Source organism: Girardinichthys multiradiatus, chromosome X, assembly GCF_021462225.1.
Source record: "Girardinichthys multiradiatus isolate DD_20200921_A chromosome X, DD_fGirMul_XY1, whole genome shotgun sequence".
Taxonomy (NCBI): Eukaryota; Metazoa; Chordata; class Actinopteri; order Cyprinodontiformes; family Goodeidae; genus Girardinichthys; species Girardinichthys multiradiatus.
The window spans coordinates 13337823-13361862 of NC_061817.1; the positions used below are offsets into that span (position 1 = coordinate 13337823).

The window sequence follows — 24040 nt, forward strand, 5'->3', positions numbered from 1 at the left end:
AATGCCTCCCTACCAGGGCCTTTTTCTGGGCTAAATTTCTCCTCTGCTTATCTGTTTTAACCCTGGTGAATACAGTGGAGAAGACGTAGGGTAATAATGGCCCCGAAAACCATCCTGTTTCCTTGTTGATGCTCCTGCCTCCATGTCAGAACCCTATGTTTACCTCCACTCCTCTTCCTCCCACAGACGTGGCGGCCCCATAACCTTCTCTTCCAGTCGCTCAGGGCGACGCCTGCTGCAGGTAGAGGGAACCTCCTTGGACCTCCTGTCAGACGATGAGCTGGAAAACAAGATTACTGACAACAATGCGAATGAGACCCCAGCTCCCCAGCTGGAGTAGAAGAACCTATCATCTCTCCTTTATACATATCACTAAACCACAACAATCATTCAGACTTTACCTGCTTCAACAGGGACCCTCTTCTTCCTTCACCACTTTAGGGTTTCAGTGAATTTTCCAACAGCTCCTCTGTTAATATTTCCCAAATTATTAACCGTGTTATTTTAGCCAGAAACCCTTTTATTGCTCACCTTATCAGATATATCTTATCTTTAGTAGACACCAGCAGTTGTAACCCCAACACCCTCATTACCACTCCTCTGAAGTTTACTTCAGCAAGGCACTACTCTGCCTTATCCTCCTGTGTTTAGTTACAGTGTTGTAGGCAAACCTTTAGAACTACCAATCCTAGCTTGTAGAGGGTGCACAGGTTGGTGGGCGATAAATATTGTTTGCTGGGGCAGTGATTAGCTGTTCAAAATGGTCCCAAACAATATGCCAACAGCACTGCAAAACAGGGAAATTATTAGACAGGAGCAGATTGTGATACAGTGCCTTGCAAAAGTATTTAGAAAAACACTGAACCTTTCCACGTTTTGTCACATTACAACCACAAACATTGTATTTTGCTGGGATTTGTGAAGTTGAAGCGACTTGATACATAATTTGTATCAGTACTCAGTACTTTGTAGAAGCTTTTGCTGCAACTATAGCTTCAAGTCTTCTGCGGCATGTCTCTAGCAGTTTTGCATATCTATAGAATTAAGGTTTTCTTCTTTGCAAAACAGTTTAAGCTATGAGAATATCTGTGAACGGATTCTCAATTGCATTTACTTGGTCTATACATTGACTGGAACAGTTTAATACATAGTTATGCTTTGATCTAAAGCATTCAGTTGGAGCTCTGACTGCATGTTTAGGGTTTTTGTCCTACTGTAGGGTCTGGTGCTGCCTCTAACTAGTTTTTTTACAGCTTTGCCTTGTATATACACTATATTGCCAAAAGTATTGGCTCACAGCCCCAAATCAATGAATTTTGGTGTTCCAATCATTTCCATGGCTGCAATTCTGGTTTTCTCATCTAAATATGAACACACTCCTAAACCTTGCGGGAAATGTTTACAGAATACTTAAAGTTGCTGTTGCTGGCAGCGGTGGGTCCATCAACCTTATAGATTAAGAATAGCATGTCATCAAAGTTCATGTACATGTAAAAGTAGAGAGATAAATTCTTTGGGCAATATAGAGTAGCTCCACTCATCTCCCCATCAACTCTGACCAGCCCATCTGACTGCTGAAGAAAATAATCTCCACAGCAAGATGTTGCCATCACCTTGTTACACCATAGTGATGGAGTTTTCATAGTGATGTGCATTGTGTGCACTGGATTGTATTCCAGGCATCAGAGTAAAGGAGGCTGGATACAAATGTACACCACACTTTTTCTTACGAATGAAAATCTGAAAACCATGGACCATTTTTCTTTCAGTTTACTATTATGCACTAATTTATGGTGATCTATCACATAAAATTCCAATTAAATAAATTCATGCTTGTGGTTTTAAGTTGATAGAAGGGGAAAATGTTCAAGGGCACTGTATAAACAAATACCATCATGAGTTTATTTTGTCATTGATTTACCTAATCCAGTGTGAGCATCTTGTAAATTAGTTTAATTCTGTCAGTTGAGCTGTAATTGAATAGTGTTTGATCAGTCCTGAACTAGGATTGCTTGCTTTCACATGAATATGGAATTGTGACTGTGTGCTGCCTTCTTGCTCTTTTCTCTAATGCTCGACAGTAGGTCAGTGTTGAATCGAACCTGTTCAGTGTGAGTGCTAAAGACAGCAATCGTGCCCCATGTTATCTCACTTTCTTCTTCTTCTGTGCCTTTCATATTCCAGAAGCTGCACATCCATTTGTATCACATATATAGTTCATATATTGAACCATGTATAATGTCATGAAGATATTTTCTTAAAAATATCATAAATTTGCATATTTAATGAAATATATGTCTCATCCTAGTGAACGTCTTCCTTCGGCGTTGTGACCTTTATAAATGATATGTCAGTAGTGAGGAAATCTTTGTAGATGGGTGCTATGACTTTTCTTATTGATAGCTTTTGTACGTTTGGAGTTACTAAGAAATGAAAACAGTCCAATAGGTATCAACTGTATTTATATCTCTGCTATTGTTTACAATACAAACTGCATTCATAATCCAAACTGCTCAGTATTGCACATTGATCACCTACACCTCTACTTTTTAATCACAATGCCAGCCACATTTATTAGCATCTCTAGGGAAGATGTGGAAAAAGCCTTAAAATAAAATATTTTATTGCAATGGTATAATCTCACACTGAAGCATTTTGAAACGCACAACCTTCAGGTTAATTATGGGAGTAAAACTTCTATGTTGACAAATATTTCATTTTTGAGCCATTTCACCTTTGGCTCCTAAAACCCTTTAAAGTAGAAGTTATTGAAGCATGTTTAAAATGTATTTTTTGCTTTTTTAAGTTGATACAGAATTGAGACTTATAATTTTTACATAAATATGAAATAGTATAACATGGCACTGAGGCCTTTTTAAAGGTCTTTTTGTTCTAGGAACATAAACATAAATATTTGGAGTTTATAAAAGGTTAGTGGGACTTAGTTTGTTTGACAGGAAACTTTGCAGGTGTATTTAGGGTTAAACAAACTGGTTACGTTGAAAAGCTCTTTATGCCCGTTAAGTACGGTGGAGGATGTGTGATGCTCTGGGTCTGTTTCTTTTCCAAGATCTTAGTTACGAGTACATGGAATCATGAACTCCTTGAAATACCAGCAGCTTTTAAATACCAGGATAATGATCCACAATAGTTGACCAGATCAACACAAATGGTACACCAGACAAATAATCAACATTCAAATATTGTTGTCCTACTGCAGAAAAAAGGGGGCTGCACCAACAATCAATAGTGTAACAAGTTACTGTCAAACCAATGTGTTTGATAAATAATTGTCTTAACATATGATTTTTACCCAAATGAATAAATGTACCTAATGGTGATTTTTATTATTTTCAGAGTGAGGTTAAACTGCTAAAGATTCATTTCTTACAATACTTTTTAACACAGCATGTTTATTTACGCAACTAACTCACTGTTAGTGTTGAAGTTGACTGGTTGTCATGGAGCTTTCTGACCCACATGCAGAATCAGCCAGGACGCGAGGTAAAGGTAAGTAAGTTTATTTACAAAAATGAATTCTGAACTTCAATGATCTGGACAGGATCACCAGGATCCTGACAGAAGCTTACATTGAATTGACTTTTCATTAGATTATTTTTACCATTAACGTGTTAATTTTGATCCATCCTTCGTCTATACCTGCTTGTTCTTTCAGGGACTGTGGGTGGGGGAGTTTCTGGTGCCTAACTCCAGCAGTCATTAGGCAATAAGCTGACAGCCCATCGCAGGACAACACAGAAACACACATGGCAAACAACATTGCAAGGACACACTCATACCTAAGGGCAATTAAGAGAGACCAATTCACCTAATAGTCATGTTTTTCATCTGTAACAAGTGTTTAAATGAGTTATTATTAGCTGTCTGAGCTCAGGAGAATACTTCCTCATGTGTTTGGCTGGTAGCAGGGAGCCAAGCGGGATAACAGGAGTAAACGTGAGCTGAAGACTGCTTTTGAGAGTCACAGATTATTGCTACCACGGAGCCTTAAACATTTAAAATGTAGAGCCAGACCATGAGACATCCCGAACAGGGGTAGAAAAGAAACAGGTGAATTTGTGTCAGGATTGCCATGCCAACATGCTTTCAACCCTGAAAGGTTGTCTCTTTTTACCTTGTTGCCACTTGGCATATTATTTAGTGTTTAGACATTAAGAAAGATACATTTCATGTAGAGGATTTAAAAATCACATTTCCTCTAAAATGCAGTGACTGTAAAGAGTAACACAGAGAGAGGTTCAACACTTCTGGATATAGAAACCATGTTCTGCAAAATATAGAAGTGTTTAACTTTTCCCAACATATAGTGGTTGCAGGATTTAGAAGTGTATAAAGTGTAAAGCTGCTGGTTTAATACTAAGACAGTTTTAATCTTACTAGATCTGAATCTGAATGCGTTGGAGTAAAGCTATTGAATATCATGATAAAAACATAATTTCTATTTATTAATTCAGTCAATAAATAAAATTTATTGGAATTGAAAACCTTACTTATTGTCACAAATGTTGCTATTTAGGAAAAATGTGATTAATCATGATGATTCATTTTTTTAATCAGTTCCCACCTCTATTTTTCCTAAAATTACGATCACTGTCATTTCAGACTAACTTGCCATCTAAGATCATGTTACACATTTTCTTAAAAAAATATGTAAATATTTTTTGTAAACACTGTAAAGTTTGACATTTTGAACTCAATTTATTTATTTTTTTATTGATTTCTAGACTTTGGTTATTATCTTCACCATTTAACTGTATTCAGTCAGCTTTCTCAAATCCTCTTCAAGGATAATTTACATTTTTGCAGCTGGTGGCTTTTAAGCTGTGGCATTATGGACATTATTGTTTTTGAAGATTAAAAAAAAAAATTCAAAAATAGATCAATCGACTCATTTTCTGAATTAGGCCTATTTGAGTGGTTAAATTTAATGTATAAGCTTTGCAGGTTAGGGTCTGTCATTCATACCACTAACAGATCAGCAAGTGGGATGGCAGATGCAGAGTTTCTGAAGTGAAATTCCTGGTTTCTTGACAAACGGCTTGAAAGGATGGGACACAAGGTGGCACATCTCTTCCTTCCTGTGATGGCTGAAGGCTGCTGCAGACGGCTACAACCTCCGCCCGAAGAACAGCACCCCAACATCCAAAACCTCCACTGATACAGTGGGTTAGAGGGATGCAAAAATTCTTCTTCGACATGAAGTTTACACTTTACGGTACAGGGGTAACTCATCCCACAGCATGAAATACATACATGTTACAGTGGACTTCTGTGTTTCCCAGTTCAGCAGGTTGTCTGTCATGACACATTGAACCAGTTCATCATCATGTTTAAAAATGCATATTCCACAAAAATTATCATTTAAACAATAAACATGGGCTGCACGGTGGCGCAGTTGGTAGCACTGTTGCCTTGCAGCAAGAAGGTCCTGGGTTCGATTCCCAGCCTGGGGTCTTTCTGCATGGAGTTTGCATGTTCTCCCCGTGCATGCGTGGGTTCTCACCGGGTACTCCGGCTTCCTCCCACAGTCCAAAGACATGCCAGTTAGGTTAATTGGTAACTCTAAATTGCCCTTAGGGGAATGAGTGTGTGCATGGTTGTATGTGTGTTGCCCTGTGATGGACTGGTGACCTGTCCAGGGTGTACCTCGCCTCCCGCCCATAGACTGCTGGAGATAGGCACCAGCTTCCCTGCGACCCACTATGGAATAAGCGGTAGAAAATGACTGACTGACTGACAATAAACATTCATAATTTAGATGTATATGATATATAAAAATGTCATGTTACAATATTGGAGATTTATGTTTACTCTGTACTAATTATACAGTGCTATGAAAAAGTATTTGTCCCCTTAAAGATCATTTTGTTGTTTTATTAGGGAAACAAGCTAACCAAACCAATGTGGTCCTGTGATCAAAAAGTAATAACTCCTTCAACCTAACTACAACTACTTCCATCAAGCATTTAATTCAGCCTGTTGAAGGTGGCTCCACATCATCATAACTATGCCGCTCTGAAACCATCCATCCATTTTCTAAACCTGCTTCTCTCGTACAGGGCCGCAGCTGGTGCCTATCTCCAGCAGTCTACGGGCAGGAAGCAGGGTACACCCCAGGCAGCCCATCATATGACAACAGATAGACACACACTCATAGCTAAGAGCAGTTAAGAGACACCTATTAACCTAAGAGTTATGGCTTTGGACTGTGGGAGGATGCCGGCGTACCCAGAAAGACCCCATGCATGAACGGGGAGAACATGCAAACTTTGTGCAGAAAGAGCCCAGGCCGGGAGTTGATTTCTTGCTGCAAGCGAACAGTGCCACCTTGCAGCCCCTCTAAAACCATAATCCTTTATTTATTGGGTCATTCAGAGGTGGATCTACTGGTATCCCCCGTATCATTGTCCTGCTGCATTAGCAATTTGAGCTTGAGTTCAGGGTTACACACTGATGGCTAGAAATGTATATTCAGGATTTTCTGCTAGAAAACTAAATTGTGTTCTCCACTGAGGTGGGATGTGTTGCTTTTTAAAGTCTTTTAGCCTACTTCATGTTGTCAGACAGGTTCTTTTGAATTGATTTCTTGACTGTACAGATGTGAGAGTAACCAGGCCTAAGTGTTGCTATTAAACTAGATCTCAGCTTTCTAAAAAACATTAGCTGATCACAGTTACAGAGGTTTAATACTACTACTAATAATAGTTTTAGAAAGGTCCAGGTTGGTTGGAAAACGTTTTTCACTTAATAAAATCATCTGTTCAAAACTGCATTTTGTATTTAATAGGGTTATCTTGATCTGATAATAAATGTCTGATGACTTAAAAAAGCTAAACTAAAAGAAATCTGTTAGAAGGCAAAATTTTTTTTACTGCACTGTTCAAATCCTACAAAGCACCATAGAATTGTACTTAAGACCACGTTTAAATTCAAAGTTTCTTCTTCTTGAAGCCTCAGACTTTAAAGCTGCTAATGTAATAAACCTAAAAACAATGTAACAAATGTCAGCCATGGTGGTGGCAGCATCATACTGAGGATTTGGACGGCATTATGAAAAATAAGGACTACTGACAACTTTTTCAACTTCACCTCAGATCAAAAGCCAGATTGTTGACACTTGGACTCAGTTGGGAGTTTCGACAGAAGAATGATCCCAAATATACATCCAAACCCATTTCAGAATTCGATGAAGCGTGCTTACAATCAGTTTCTGGAATGGCCCAAAACCCTCAATGCTGCAGGGTCCCATCTAGAACAGCAAGGGAGGTAGGTGCCACTACTTTTTGTGGACTATAGCACAACATTCAGCACCATCATCCGGCACAGACTGGTGGACAAACTGAGGAACATTTGACTGCCACACTACCTACATGTGAATCCACAGCTTCCTGTCAGGTTGCAGCCAGAAGGTCAGACTGGGTCAAGATACATCTTCGGCCCTCATAGCTACACTCAGCACAGCTAGAATGTAAGGGAGAGGCAATGCTGGTGTTTGCACATTAGCTTTTATTTGATCTTTTCAACAAACTACTGCTATTTTTCTATTTTAAGTCAATTATTTATTGCTCATGCACGGACCAGATAACCTTTTTCTCAGTTTTGTTGTACTTGTGACAGTGACAATGAAGGATATTCTGATCCTATTAAAAATGTATGGACTGTGCTAATAAACTATGCCAGTGCCAAGTACCAACCCATTTAAAAACACAAAACATGCTGCTGTGTCAGAAAATGAAAAAAACTTGAGTAATATCAAATCCTGTCCAATAGATGTCGCCGTTTTTATTAGTAGCAGCTGCAATCTTCTGAGTCCTTTTTAAAAAGACTTCAAATTAGATACAAAGGGCCAACTGAGTTTCTGTTTTAAAGCAATTCTATAAATTGTTTAGATCATCATAAATCAGAGACTGATTGCACTTCTGCGCACAACACACACTCTGGGAACTTCATTATGTTCACTGTCTGAAAAACATGCTCAGCAGTAGGCTTGTTATTTCTGTCTGCTGCAGCCAGAGACTGAAATGAATCTCAAAATTCCTAAAGCTGGACTTTTTATCTCCAAGATGGAATTTAAAGCTCTCATTTATGGGCTAAACCAATTTTCTTTCAGCTGCCGAGGTTTTATTAAAGAGGTCCGAATTTACTCAAATTACTGGCCTCTCAAATTGGCTGTGGTTGTAAATAAGACATTTTTCTTAATCTGTCCTGCCTAAACACTAAATAAAATTAATATAAAATAAATGTTTCTTACAAACCTTTACTCGTTTATTAGGGGGAAAATGACATTTAGTTCATTTTCATCAAGTTGGAGGGTCAGGTTTTTGTGATTGAAGTCTTTTTCAAGTTTTTATTCAGTATATTACATAAATCAGAAGAGATGCAGTTAGGATATAGAAAAATGCAAGGTGATAGAGATGGTATGAAAACAAACATTTTTTTCTATCTTTTTTCATTTCTGAAAGTTGATGACAGTAAAACTAGTCTTTAAATAATATAAGGAAGATTTTGTTTTTCAGGAAATGTTGCTTGTTCTTCCCTTTTAGTTCTCGACACCAAAGAGAAGACAGACTGGTTAGATAGCTGAGGTATGGGTAACATTTCTGGTCAAGCATTGTTTCAGTGCCAAAACCCCACAGGTTTAGGAAAGGTGAAAGCTTGGCTGCGTTATCAGATTACTGGGATGAGTATTTTTAAGCTAAAACAGTTTTGCTCGTCTTTGTTTAGTGTTTCTGACGGAAACCCAGAAAATCCCCAGTTAATCCAAAATTCCAGTTTGAGATTATGAGTGCTCTGGTGTTTTTAATATAAAGGGATCCTTTCAAACATTCCCTTAAATGCAGTAAATATTTTCAATTTTACTATTGATCACTCTGTTGTTAAATATTGTGCCACCACTAACATTATTAAATGGATTGGGAATTTCTCTTTAAATGCCATATTTTCCTGTATTTCTTCCCATTCTCACTTCACATACTGAACAGTTCTTAATGTCTTTTTAAAAAAAAAAAAAAACATAACACAAAAAAATTCAATTCTTGTTTTATGATATCCAAAAAGGGGACAGGTCTGGACTGTAGGCTGGTTAGGTTCACGTGAACTCTTTCGTAGACCTGTGCTATTTGTTGTTTGGGAGTTTGTGCTTCAAAGTAGCAAAACATCATATTAATGGTTATATGTAGAGTGCTTTGCAAAAGTATTTATTTTCCTTTTAATTCTTCCACATTTTCACATTATAACCACATACCTCAATGTATTTTATTGGAATGTTTTGGGATATATCAACACAAAGCAGTGGCTAATTAGGAGGTGGAAGGATAGACAATTTTGTTAGAGACCATTAGTGAACCATCAGCATCGTGAAGATCAGGGAACACAGCAGACAGGTCAGGGATAAAGTTATGGAGAATTTTAAAAGCAGGGTTAGGTCACTGTATTAGCCCAAGCTTTGAACATCCCCTGTTTTTAAATGATGTTCAATCCCTCATCTAAAAACAAAAAGAGTACGGCACAACTACCAAAATATGGCGGTTCACATAAACAGACACACTGGGCAAAGAGAGCGTTCATCATAGAAACAGCCAAACGACTCATGGAAAAGATGCAGAGATCCACAGCTCAGGTGGGAGACTCTGTTGACATGACAACTTTTAGATGAGCTCTCCTACAATCTGGCTTTTATGCCAGAATGACAATTAAAAGGCCGTTGATGAATGAAATTCAGAAGAACTTATGTTTATAGTTTGCCACAAGCCATAGGGTCACAGCAGGCCTGTGGAAGGGGCTTCTACTGCCAGATGAATCCAAATGTGCACAATGCACATAACCCTGAACACATCATCCCCACTGTGAAACATGATAGTGGCAGCATCATGCTGTGGAGATGCTCTTGTTCCACAAGCGCAGGGGAACATAGAGTTTGTTTGAAGATGGATGGAGCTAAATACAGGGGACCCTTAAAGAAAAACTGTTAGAGGCAGCAAATAGTCTTGAAATCTGTAGAGGCGGTTCACCTTTCAGCAGGAACACAACATAAGCATACAGCAAGGGTACAATAGACCACATTCATGTGTTAGAAAGTTCCAGTCAAAGTCCAAACCTAAATCCAACTTAGGGGGCTGAATGCAAATGTGCACCAGACATTTCAGATTTTCAGATTTATCTGTAAATAATTTTGAAATGCAGGGTATCGTTTTTTTCATTTCACAGTAATGCACTGGTTTGTTTTGTTCCATCACATAAAATCCAAATAAATCTTTCTGATGTTTGTGATCATAACATGATAAAATGTAACAAAGTTCAAAGGGTATGAATATTTTGCAGGCACTGAATGAATCAACAGTAAAGGTGTGTCCACAAAGATTTATACACCTCCAAACTTTGACAGATGCTTCCCTTTAAACTGTTTGATCCGTCTTTGGACTCAGAGAAAGACGGCAGTTTAAACTGTTAAAGCAGAAATGAATTGTATTCGCTGACAGGTTTTTCAAAAGTGGTACCATGTTGATGCAGCATGTTTCACCAAAGGTGAATCTGGTGTTTTACTGGCAGGAACCAAAAACACGCTGGCTACTGAGTAACAAAGAAAAGCCAGTCCAGGAAGTAGGTCACTGCTTTAACCTGACAATGACAGGTTAAAGCAGTGATTTATCCAAATCCTTAACACTCGAAACTCCCCTGAGCTTCTTTATATATAAAAGCATCAAAATTGCATTATCCAAACAACACTAAGTATGTAAAGAGCCTCCCATATCCAGATAGGTGGTGTAGCAACAACAATGAACATCTGTAAGCCTATCTATCAGCAGTTACACATCTTCACACTTTAATGCAGGCTAAAAATAAATCACTGTTACAGGAATCAACCCCCACCCTGGTGGCGTCAGTCCTCTGTTCCCTTCAGCCAACACAACCTATTCAACAGGTATTTCCTTTGCTCTTTAAGTTGTCTCACCTTAATAAAATGCCATTGTGATTTTTTTTCCTATATACAGCTATGCACCTACAGTAATGGTATCGCTGGCCAAAATGTGTAAAATGCTATTTCTATTTGCTGCTCCTCGAAACAGGAAGACAAAAAACAAGCTATTCAGGTAAGGCAGATGTAAAGGGAAAATCGCTACTTCTCTAAACTTGCAAAAATTGCATCTAAGTTAGAGCAATAACTAAAAAGTTTTAAACATCTGAACAAACTTAGCTGCACAAAGACCCCTGTTTAACTTTCCACCACATTGTGAGCAGCATGGTAGGAGAGGAAAGGAAATCTCCACAGCTCACTGCTTGAGAACTGCAACAAAAAGGGCGTCTTATCCAGGAAAAAGCCTTTCCTGACTTACCATTACAAGTGCAAACATGTGGAGAATGCTAGACACTTTAACTGGAATGTTTTGGGCTTTGTGTGAGCTTCCCAGCAACAAAACACTTAGAGGAATGGAAGAGTTTGGTGTGAAACAGAGGATGAAGAGGTAGAGAAATATCTCATGGTAAGTATGGTAGAAGATCTGTAATGCTGTGGGCCTGTTTCTCTTCCAAAGACCCTGAAAACATTGCTTGAGTGCATGCCATCACGAACTCATTGAAACACTGTAGCAATATACAGTATTTTAAATGGGAATGTGGTGGAGTCTGCCAGTAAACTGAAAATGGGTTGTCATTGGGTCTTTTAGCAGGATAATTACCCAAAATGGAGTGAGACAAGAGTGCATTAGAAAGGTCCAGGGAGTCTTGTGGATGTAAAAAGACCCATTTGCAAATAGGAATCGTCAAAGGATTTTTACTATGGAATTGTTGCACATTGGTTCTAATCTCTGCACACTCAATCACACTCAATACAGCCTTGACGTTGGCCCTTCTACGGCATAAGAGACAAAGGACTTGGTGGACTAACCAAAAACTCTGCTCCAGTTTCTTTACAGTATTATCAGCTGCATTTCCATTTTTTTTGTCCTGCTGAACAAGCATTCCTGACAGCTCACCCCAAGATCTGATTCATGCATTCCTGATCACTTTCTTATTGTTCCTGTTTCCATCTAAAAACACTGCAAAAACATGGCAAGTAAAAATTGTTGTGCTGTTTTCAGGAATCACTCACACAAATATCCTTCAAGGGAAAAACATAAACTCCTTTTTCTTTATGGGAAGCCAGTTACCATTGTATCAACGTACCATTATGTTGAGATGTTGTTTAATCATGGTTTTGTAAAGGATCACCTTGACTGATTAACCTACTTTCATGCCAGGAAAGTACCAGTTGTTCCAGTTTCCCATTTACAGCTGTTGATTGCTCTGACATCTCTAGGTGTGAGCATTTTTGAGGTCAATGGGCTGATAGAAAAACATTTATTACATCTGTACGTAGTGTAATCCACTTTTCAAACTGGGGTTTTTGTGTGTTTGGATAGCTAAACGTGTCACTGTTTCCATCTATACTGTTCATGCTTCAGAACTGTTTAGAAAACACGATTAATTTTCCCTGTTCTGGATAGATATACTGCTTCAGCTTTGTGATTCTTATTTATTATATTTTTATTTCAGGATGTATTGTACAATATTAGTGGGTAACATGCCAAATCTATGTTATGATAGAATGTGACAGACTGGTCCCATCTTCATCAGAGGTAACCAAAGTTCTGCATTAACAAACTTCCTGGTACCAAAGAGTCATATCAAGACATGAACTTATGCCTCTTAGCTATATTTCCTCAACAGGTGTCAGGTCTGGACTGCAGGAAGTTTAGTTTAGCTCCTGGATTTTCACAGCCGGAACAAAAATGTAAGCTTTTTTTGCTATGTTAAAACCCACCACAACACAACAGGAGCAGGAAAAACACACACATTACTTCTTAACGTACTTAAACGAGTATATAACCTGCTACAGTGCCTTGTGAAAATATAAAACCCCCTTTCGAACCTTTTAAAAGTTTGTTACAATAAAACCACAAACTCACATTAATACCAAAATAATAAAAAGACATATTTTTATTATTTGTATTTTATGTGTTAGACCAACAGCTAAAAATGTAAAAGTGTGAGAAAAATTATACATGGATTTTAACTTCCTTGTGTCAATACTTTCATGAAACACCTTTTCTGCATTTACCATCTTGGTTTAAATTTGTCCGTTGAAGCTCTGAGGATACGTTTGGAGTCGATGTCCTGCTAGAAGGTGAACCCCTTGTCTCAAATGTTTTACATCCTCTAACTGTTTTTTTTCCCAGGATTCTCTCTGCATTCTTTCCAGCTTCTCTGTCCTTGCTAAAGAAAAGCAACCCCACAGCATGATGCTGCTACCACAAGGTTTTGCTGTGAAGATTGTTTGTTCACAATGAACAGTGCTAATTTTCCCACCTCACAAAGCATTTCGCACAAAGGCAAAAAAGTTCGATTTTCTCTGTTTTTGACCGGAGCCCCTTCGTCCACACAGTTGCTGAGCCCAGAACTTGGCTTGGGGTAAACTGCAAACAAAACATCTTGTGGGTTTCTTTTGCCACTCTTCCATAATGGTCAGAATTATATAGTGCCCCACAAATAGTTTATTGAATAGTATAGTTTCTACAAATAGATTCTCCAACCTGCATTGCTGTTCTCTGCACCTCCTCAGAGTTATTGCTCTTGTCTGGTTCTCTGATTAATGCTCTTCTTGCATGGCCACCCCATTTAGGTGAACAACCATGTCCTGATAGGTTTGCAGTGGTGTCACTCTCTTTCCATATTCAGATGATGGATTGAACAGATCCCTCTGAGATACTCAAAGCTTGGGATAATATTTTAGAACATAACCCTACTTTAAGCTTCTCTACAGCTTTCTCCCTGAACATTTGATTCACAATTATATATAGATTATGTGTATCATATTCTCTTAAATATGTGATGTGTGATCAGTCCAACAGTCTTAGACTGAGAGATCTACTTTATCAACCATTTCAGGGAAATGTTTTAACTCTGTCTTTGTTGCATCTCCTCTGCACATCTCCTCTCTTCAGTCTTGTTATCTTTAGTTTCTCTTATTAGTTTATTTCTTATGTTTTTGCATTTATGGAATATTTAGGTTATTACCAACTTCTGGCATGAATTTCATGTCAATGAGTGCATTAACAATACACTATATGCATCATAAACCATATTGCCAAAGAGAATTGTATGTCCCTCCTAATCCCTAAATATACAGGTCCTTCTTAAAATATTAGCATATTGTGATAAAGTTCATTATTTTCCATAATGTCATGATGAAAATTTAACATTCATATATTTTAGATTCATTGCACACTGACTGAAATATTTCAGGTCTTTTATTGTCTTAATACGGATGATTTTGGCATACAGCTCATGAAAACCCAAAATTCCTATCTCACAAAATTAGCATATAATTAAAAGGGTCTCTAAACGAGCTATGAACCTAATCATCTGAATCAACGAGTTAACTCTAAACACCTGCAAAAGATTCCTGAGGCCTTTAAAACTCCCAGCCTGGTTCATCACTCAAAACCCCAATCGTGGGTAAGACTGCCGACCTGACTGCTGTCCAGAAGGCCACTATTGACACCCTCAAGCAAGAGGGTAAGACACAGAAAGAAATTTCTGAACAAATAGGCTGTTCCCAGAGTGCTGTATCAAGGCACCTCAGTGGGAAGTCTGTGGGAAGGAAAAAGTGTGGCAGAAAACGCTGCACAACGAGAAGAGGTCACCGGACCCTGAGGAAGATTGTGGAGAAGGTCCGATTCCAGACCTTGGAGGACCTGCGGAAGCAGTGGACTGAGTCTGGAGTAGAAACATCCAGAGCCACCGTGCACAGGCGTGTGCAGGAAATGGGCTACAGGTGCTGCATTCCCCGGACCTGGGCTACAGAGAAGCAGCACTGGACTGTTGCTCAGTGGTCCAAAGTACTTTTTTCGGATGAAAGCAAATTCTGCATGTCATTCGGAAATCAAGGTGCCAGAGTCTGGAGGAAGACTGGGGAGAAGGAAATGCCAAAATGCCAGAAGTCCAGTGTCAAGTACCCACAGTCAGTGATGGTCTGGGGTGCCGTGTCAGCTGCTGGTGTTGGTCCACTGTGTTTTATCAAGGGCAGGGTCAATGCAGCTAGCTATCAGGAGATTTTGGAGCCCTTCATGCTTCCATCTGCTGAAAAGCTTTATGGAGATGAAGATTTCATTTTTCAGCACGACCTGGCACCTGCTCACAGTGCCAAAACCACTGGTAAATGGTTTACTGACCATGGTATCACTGTGCTCAATTGGCCTGCCAACTCTCCTGACCTGAACCCCATAGAGAATCTGTGGGATATTGTGAAGAGAACGTTGAGAGACTCAAGACCCAACACTCTGGATGAGCTAAAGGCCGCTATCGAAGCATCCTGGGCCTCCATAAGACCTCAGCAGTGCCACAGGCTGATTACCTCCATGCCACGCCGCATTGAAGCAGTCATTTCTGCCAAAGGATTCCCGACCAAGTATTGAGTGCATAACTATACATGATTATTTGAAGGTTGACGTTTTTTGTATTAAAAACACTTTTCTTTTATTGGTCGGATGAAATATGCTAATTTTGTGAGATAGGAATTTTGGGTTTTCATGAGCTATATGCCAAAATCATCCGTATTAAGACAATAAAAGACCTGAAATATTTCAGTTAGTGTTCAATGAATCTAAAATATATGAATGTTAAATTTTCATCATTACATTATGGAAAATAATGAACTTCATCACAATATGCTAATATTTTGAGAAGGACCTGTAGATGTTCAGATCACTTCCATGGCCTCAAGTGTAAAAATATAACAGCACATTGACATGTGTGAAAGAATGGGTCACTCTCAAAAGCATCGTGAAGGAAGGAATATTACTTTTAGTTGTATTTAAGGAGTTGGGCTGAGCCCCTTATTTCCAGGGAATAAAACTTTTATTGTTGCACCATATAAAGACAATTTGGACAGTTCTAGAGCTCTAGAACTCTGTTGGAACAATTTAGGGATGATCCTTCCAGTCCCAACATTAGGGAGCACCAGTGCAATAAGCAAGGTCCATAGGGACAGGAATGAGAGTTTGGTGAGGAAGAACTTGACTGGTTGGCATAGATTCCTAGCCTCAATGTGATAAAATTCTTTTGGAATGAATCAGAGAGAAGATTCAGGTCTTCTTTCCAATATCAGCGTTGGGTCTCACAATTGAGCTTATATAAGAATAGTCACATATTCCCAGAAATACATTCCTGTAATTAAAGTTCACATGTGTATCATCTGGAGGATGTTGCTGTCACAGAGTGACATTTTTGGACTCTGTTTGTGGCTTTGTGTTTGTTTACCTTTTGCTTAGATGTTTCTATTTTGGTTTTTGTATGATGTTTTCTTTTCTCCCTCTTCCGCCTCCTAGTGTTTACTTCTTAAGTTCTTTTATATGTTCTTATTACTTTGTATAGTTTATTATTATTATTGTTGTAATTATTATAGTTCTTGGTCTTCCCTGGATTCTCTAATTTTATTTCTCTTTAGTATCTTTGTGGTTAATTGTGTTTTATTTGTTCCTTTGCATTCTTCTTGTTTACTAGTTTATTTTCTGTTTCCTTTCCAGTTAATTCAGTCAGTGTGGTTAAGTTTGTTTACTTTTGTATTTTGTATTGTATTTTCTTTATGGGTTCTTTGTTTGTTCTCAGGTTGTTATTGTTGTTCCTATGTTCCCTCTAGTTTCTCTGTTTACTTTAGTCATGATTATTCTAGTTTTCTTATTCCCCATTTGATTATTTATCTTTGTTCATAGGTTTGCTTGGTCTGTGTTTCTGTTTATTAGTTACTTTGCCCATGCTCAGTCTTTATATTTGTTTCACCTATTCCTTCTGCCTCCCTGCCTCCTTGTCACACCTGTTCCCGGTTTTCTCTGATTACCTGCCCTTTGTTATCCCTCAGTATATTAGTTGGTTTTGTGTCATTGTTTGTTGCTGGTTCCTTGTGTTTGTCACACCTCGTTCTCAACCCACGTATTTGTGCTGAGTTTTTTCCATGTGCCTGCAGAACCTCTTGTAAGTTTTTGGATCAGGACTTTGTTTGTATCTGCAGTGCCTTGTTTGGTTTCTTTTGAAAACCTCTGGAAATAAAGCTAAAACGTTTTACAACATGCTGCTGCCCAGCTCTTGGTCCGCCCTCAAACCACATCATGACAGTTGCATCTCTCAGGTTCCGTGTCCCATCTTTGTTAGAAATCTTTCCCAGTTTTTCATCTCAGGAACATTTCATTCGTTTTTTCACAGTTTTTTCAGCCTCACAGCTTTTTCTTTTGTCTTCCTCTCTTCTGGTGTCCTCATTTTAGTCATTAGCATGTAATATGCTGTCATGATCATTTACAATAACTACAAACAAAATGTGTGAAAAAGCAGCCATGTTATAAGTAATTTTTAGTAATCAATTCTCAGTAATCAATGGAAAAATTGTTGTTAGCTTTACAGCAATAAAATCATTTTTATAGCTGCTAAATAGCTTTTTGCATTTTACTTTAGTGATGAGCTCCAAGTCTTTCAGGAAGGCCTCCTTGTCATCTCCCTAATCTTTATTCAGCACCCCAGCTGCAATTTAACCTAAATTGATTAGGTTTAATTACTCTACACCTAAATCAGGGATGTGAATATCTGTATATGTGTTTACCTCAAAAGATGAATGGTGGTTCTTTAAAGCATTCACTCCTGCTGTGTTGTGGTTGCAAAGAAATTTTGCAGAAACATAACACTGAAATAAAATACACTGAGGTTTGTGGTTGCAGCATCTGTTTCAAAAACACTGTCTGTTTTAACATTTCTATTTTTGTGCTGATGCGCTGCAGGCTTCCTAGTAATGCATTAAGAAACCAGTTCAATTGGGAGCTTTGATGCTGGGAAACAGAAAGCATGCAGCAGAAGTGGGTCACTGTTTTTAGCCAGTTAAATTGCACAAGATGAAAAAATGTCATAGCTTGACCAAAGCAATGTGCAATTTCATACTGATGCAATATGATTAATAATAAAAGAAACACTGTTCATAGAAAAGAAGAATGCTCTGAACAGAAACTCTTTACGTTCATCCTTTATCGATAACGTTGTAGCAGCAGGTTTACAAGTGCTAGTTGCTTAATTGTATACATCAACAAAGACAACTTATAATTAAAATTATAGTTTGATGATTGGAAAATTTGTCTGCACATAGATGAAAAATATATACAGTTTGAGCACAATGGTAAGCGTAGATATACACTACCGGTCAAACATTTTAGAACGCTTTTTTCACTTAATGGGTCTCTTTATTTTCATGACTATTTAAATTGTAGGTTATCACCAGAGACAACAAAACTCTGAATGAAAACACATGGAATTACATAGTGAACAAAAAGTGTGAAATAACTAAACATTTTTATATTTTAGATTATTACAAAATAGCCACCCTTTGCTCTGATGACTGCTTTGCTCTCTTAGCATTCTCTCCATGAGCTTCATGAGATTGTCACTTGCAATGGTTTTCTAAAGAGTCTTTAAAGAACTTCCCAGACGTTCATAGAGAGAGGTTAATATTTCAGTCATTACAGCAAAGGGCGGTTACTTTCAGGAATCTAAAATATATAACATATACAAAGTTATTTTCCAATTTTTGGTTTGCTACATAATTGCATATGTGTTTATTCACTCTTTTGATGCCTTCATCGAGAATCTATGTACAATGTAAATAGTCATAAACATACAGAAAACCATTAAATGGGAAAGGCGTTCTAAAACGTTTGACCGATACTGTATGCCAATATTTTAAATCGCTTACTTTCCAATACTTTACGTCTTGTAAGGCTTTATGCCTTTTGCAGCAGGTTTAATTTCACTCAGCCTTATCGATCAAGAGTCAAACAGTCTTTTTAGCAGTTGTGTTGCTCCTCTGCTGCCTTGGACTGTCTTATCAACATCTTCATGTAAAACACAGGTGACAGCTGACAGGTGTCCAACACCTCCCTCACTGTTGGGAACATTTTAAGTCTTTCATTCGACACATGCTTCTCCTAACAATGATTCCTGATGCTCTATACCGTATCACACCTTAAATATTGTCTTTTGGCTACATTTTCTCCAAAGAGGGGACACACAGTATTACATTTCTGTCACATCACTTCAATTTGAACTTGCAGTGTGGTTATTATAATGTGGTTATTATAATGTGGTTATTATAATTAGTTTATTCATCACCACTGGATCTTTCTTCTGCATCATCCCAAAAGCTGTTTCCCCGATTGCAAAAATTCTCATCTGCCTTGCACGTTTTGCTGCAGTTCTTGCAGATACGCACCGGTTTGTTGGGGTTAATGTGCTCAATGATGGCTCGACCCTTGGAGCACCCGTTGCACACCACAAAGCCGCACTTTCTGCAGTGGTGCCGCCGGTTGGTGCTGGTGAACGTTGCAAAGCAGCGCATGCATTTCTGGGTGGCATGGTTGGGGATCCAAGTTTTGGCAAGCGTGAGGTTTGGTTGGAGGACTTGCTCCTGCAGGAGGGCCTGCTGGCAGGCCTCAATGTGGGCAATCCAGGCTTTCTTCTCCTCGTAGGAGGGGGCACAAACAAAGAAGGACTTGCAAGGTGTGCAGATTAGCCACTGGTGCTTAGAATCTTCGCCATCCTCCATGTCTTCCAGCTTGATGTCCTCTAAAATGACACACATTTTATGCAATCTTAATACAACGTAACATGAACAGTTTGGCCACTATCTAAATTTACTTTCGAGTGATCAGCTGGTGTCTGCATTTGAGTGACTCACGTAAAAGGATGACCTTCTGTTTCTTGTACCAACGGTTGTTCATGAGGATGCTGCCGTACACGAGGATATCACTAAAGAGGAAGAACGCTTTCTGCTCCCACTTCTTGCGACCCTGCTTCATCAGGGTGCCCTCGCCCACCAGAACCCGATCTGGTATGGAAAGCTGCACCCCTGATGGACTGAAAGCACTCTCCACTTCTTTGATCCGCTTTCGATTCTGAGTTTCAGAAGTCAGTGCATCCATAATGCCAATGTTATGTCTGTTGCTGCAGCAGCAGGAGCAGCGTAGTTTGTGCAGTAGCAGCAGCCAGAGTAGCGTCCTTAAATACATTTGCTTCCTGGTGACGTCAGAGGAACTTCCCAGGTGGAGGCCACAAACAAAGAAGTTATGCAACCAACAAAGACAACAAAAAGGCGCAGATCCATAACTAACCATGATTGTTTTCTATTCCTTAAATCTCTGAGGTATTAACCTCAATAAAATCCAAATGCAAGTATTTATCAGATTTTCAACGTTAATTCAACACTTCAGCAGTTCCTAATAAACCCTGAGGGAAGTTGTTCCATATGTGGATGAAGAAAATCATTGTAGAGTTGAAGTTTGAGTTTAAACGCCATCAAGCTTAACTTTAATTTAGCTATTTCAAATTGTTGGTGGTACTTGATGACAGCCTAAGGTAGTAATGAATTTTATTCAGGTGTGCTGGAGCAGAGCTATATCTAAAACATGAGAGACTTTGGGCCCAGAGGACCAGGGTTAAAAAACACTGATTTAGAACATAATCAACACAAACACAACTGAAGACCAAAACCTAACACATAAGGATCATGACAGTGTAATGTGCAGTGTTAGTAACATATTTGCTGTGTCCCTTACAGGTCTTCTTATAGCTTTCAGATGCCCTAAGCTTATGATATTATTTATAACTTTACTCTGCTTTAAACGTCCTCAAAACTTTCTCCCTGGCCTGTCTGCTGTGCCCCTTGGTCTTCATGAAGCTCCTTGCTCACTAATGTTCTCCAACAAACCTCTGAGGCCTCCACATTGCAGCTGGATTTATACTGGAATTAAACTGCACAGAGGTAGACTCTATTGACTTCTGAAGGTTATTTGATGCATAGGATTTTATTCAAGGGTAACAGGGTTAACGGAGCTGAATACAGAAAATATGTCACATTTTTACATGTCATGTAAACAGTTAAAAACCATTTCTAATTTTACTTTCATTGCACCATTCTGCACCACTTCATGTTGGTCTATCACATAAAATCCCAGCAAAATGTCTTCAAATTTGCGGTTGTAACGTGACAACATGTGAACTATGTGAGCTTATTATAGTTGCCGCTGTTAAATGTTGACTGTGAAAAAGCTTGATTGTCAAATCTGGTCTCTGGGTTGCAAAGATTTGTCATGCTGCTTCAAGTGCATGACAAATGCACTTGAAGCAGCATGGTTTTTTGGCCTTTTTTTGTGGCCTTTAAATGCCTTTTTTGGACACATGCACCTTCTATTGCCTATTCAGCCTCAGTGAGGAACTTCCTCAGCTGAATAAATGAACATGGATTGTTTATTAAATCTACAAATCAGTCGGACACATAAAACCTGAAACTTTAGAAAAATGGGTTTTGCAGGTATTTCTTTCTTTCTTTTTGTCTGATAAAAGCATTTTTTAAAATCAGTGGCAATTCTTAAGAAACCACAGAGGATAGATGGTTTCTCAAAATAAGCATTTAAGTGTCAGGGACTGATATTTCAAGCAAACTTTATTATCAGATTGAAAAATGTTTGGACAGATACTAAAAACATTTTTTTTTATTGTGAGGCTGCACTAAAGTGTGAGAATGAGGAAAAAAGAGAAAAGGTATGTAATGCTGGGAGATGTAACTCTGATCCACCCTCACTGTCTCCCTTTGAGTTTCACTCTGACTCAGCAGTTATAAATATCTGACATTTCTCATACTGGAAACTTTATCTCATTTTTTATCTCTATTATCTTTGCAAAAGGAAGTAAAGAAAACAGCAAATTAGCACAAAAACATGTGCGACAAAAACCCCTCTGGCCTGATAGTTGAGCAGCATCTGTCAGTAATTGATCTGTTATGAGTAATGGTCCAGAAATATTTCAACCATACAGGCTGGACTGCAGATGTAATGTTTGCTGTTTGATCAGAGCTTTTACTGTCTGAACACGCTAAAACTACATTACATTGAATAATGTTTCAAGGGGCAGAACCTTTCAAAATTTATATCAATATTCTGGGAGTTTTGTGTTTTGGAAAAGTGACCTCACCTCCTTTGTATGAAACATGTCAGATACTGAGGATTGCACAATGCTTTCACTGCAGAGGTTGTCAAAAATAGATCTGCAGGTCACGAACTAATCACTGATTTTTCAAATGCCTGCTGAAGTTTAGCTCTATAAAATTCCGCTTTTACCCATAGAGGTATGGTGCATGGGCATGTAACTGTGCAATTTCCGTACCTGCCAGGATAAACAACAGCATTATTGAAATGGTCCAATCATGCACTACTAAGCAGTCTGCTGAATGTTTCACTCTAGTACATCATTGCTTGAAGACGAACAAACAGCAATGGGTAATAAGACAAGCTGGAGTGCTGAAGAGTTGGAGATAATATAAGATTCACTAACTATATGGCACCAAAAAGCAAACTAAAGGCACTTCACATGACAGACAGGCTACATCCAGTTAGTTACAATCCAATTCAGTTCAAATCATTTCAGGTCTGTTTAATTCAGTTAATTCAGATTCAAGGCCAAATGCGCCAAACTGAATAGGTGTATGCATTTATAAGACTATTATAAAGAAGTTGTCCCACCTATTGCCAAAGGTATCGGGTCACACCACCAAATCAATGAATTCTGGTGTTCCCATCACTTCTATGACTGCAGTTGTATAAGGTTTGGTGTGGAGAAACCTGACTGGCCTGCACAGAGTCCTGACCTCAACCTTTCTGAACACATTTGGGGTGCATTAGAGAGGAGGCTGCAATTCTGGTTTTCTCATCTAACTATGAACACACTCCTAAACTTTGTGGAAGATGTTCACAGAATAGTTGCTGTCAACGGTGGGCCATCAACAAATTGGACCTTATAGATTAAGATTCGGAGGGCATCAAAGTTCAGACACATACATTTGGCAATATAGTGTATCTCGAACTGTAATCAGTTTGGATGAAAATATGTAACTCAAATTCAATGTAAAAACTGCATTTTTCCAGGTACCATTTTCCTATTTGAACAAACCACATTGTAGCACTAAAAATATATCCAGAAATAAAGTTGATTCATGCACCTCTGAGCAGAGTTTCACTATGGCCCGAGCATCTGCAGGGTAACCTTACCAAGCCATGCAAGGTACTACAGTATTAAACTAACTTATTTTGACAGATTGAACTTTAAATATCACCTGTGTACTCCAAAGCAAGTTCAGTTATTAATGGAAGCATCAGCAGCATTATCAGCTTTTAATAACATAATATGTTGCAGGCACAAACAGTACAAATAAAGATAATTTGCTTTAAAAAACATCTGAGAGTAAACAACCAAGAAGGAAAAGTTGGAAACCAATCGCTGCAACAAGCTGATCTAAATCTCAGTGTTATATAAAAGTACCTTGCCAACCAGGAAACATTTAAACCGTCAGGTCGGGTTTCTGTCGGTCACGCAGCTCCCTCAACAACAAACTTAATGACAAGCTTACATCATCTTATTAGTGTATACCAGCAATTGATTTGGACAGAAACGTTTTTTTGTTTCTTTGCACACCCAATAAGGCAGTATTTGTAGCACTAAAGCAAAAACATGCAGAGGACAGGTGTTTTTACAAACTCATCAACAGAATTTAACATTTAAAATTATATATCAAGCATTTTATGTTTCATTTTATGTCTCATTAGACTTGTATGTATGTGAAAGACTTGTCTACCAGCATCTTTCAGTGACTCCTTAATGTGTCAAACTGTTGGCTCATACAGAACCACAATAACATCTGAGAGCTTTTTATAATTCTCCAACCTTATTTATGTAAGCAGTGGAACCTTAGTTCCATAGTTCCCAAGTGAATTTGCATTAAAGGGGACATATCATGCTTTATAATCCTTCCTATTCAAACAGTTGTGGTCTATATCTGAATTCCTTGTTATTGTAGCCCCACAGGCTCCTCTTTTACCTCTGTTTTGTGGAGCGTCTGAGAGCAACTCGTTTTGGTGCCGTCTCTTTAAATGCTGTTGAAGTACTTCACACCCTGCCCCCA

General features: G+C 38.5%; 2 protein-coding genes across 2 annotated transcripts in view; one reads left to right on the forward strand and one right to left on the reverse strand.

Moving 5' to 3' along the window:
* LOC124862636 (myosin-10-like) overlaps positions 1 to 3350 on the forward strand; it is a 92443-nt gene extending 89093 nt beyond the window's left edge. Inside the window, exon 43 of the mRNA XM_047356682.1 lies at positions 187 to 3350. Coding sequence (XP_047212638.1) covers positions 187 to 340 — 154 coding nt within the window. The 3' untranslated portion in view covers positions 341 to 3350. The remainder of the gene's footprint in view (positions 1 to 186) is intronic.
* Positions 3351 to 18629: 15279 nt separating this feature from the next.
* On the reverse strand, positions 18630 to 20045 carry LOC124863423 (pleckstrin homology domain-containing family F member 1-like). The gene is made up of 2 exons (XM_047357788.1): positions 19766 to 20045; positions 18630 to 19653 (listed from the first exon to the last, which is right to left on the reverse strand). The coding sequence occupies exons 1-2, from the start codon at positions 20007 to 20009 to the stop codon at positions 19190 to 19192; spliced, it is 708 nt and encodes a 235-aa protein (XP_047213744.1). The 5' UTR covers positions 20010 to 20045; the 3' UTR covers positions 18630 to 19189.
* Positions 20046 to 24040: the final 3995 nt, after the last annotated feature.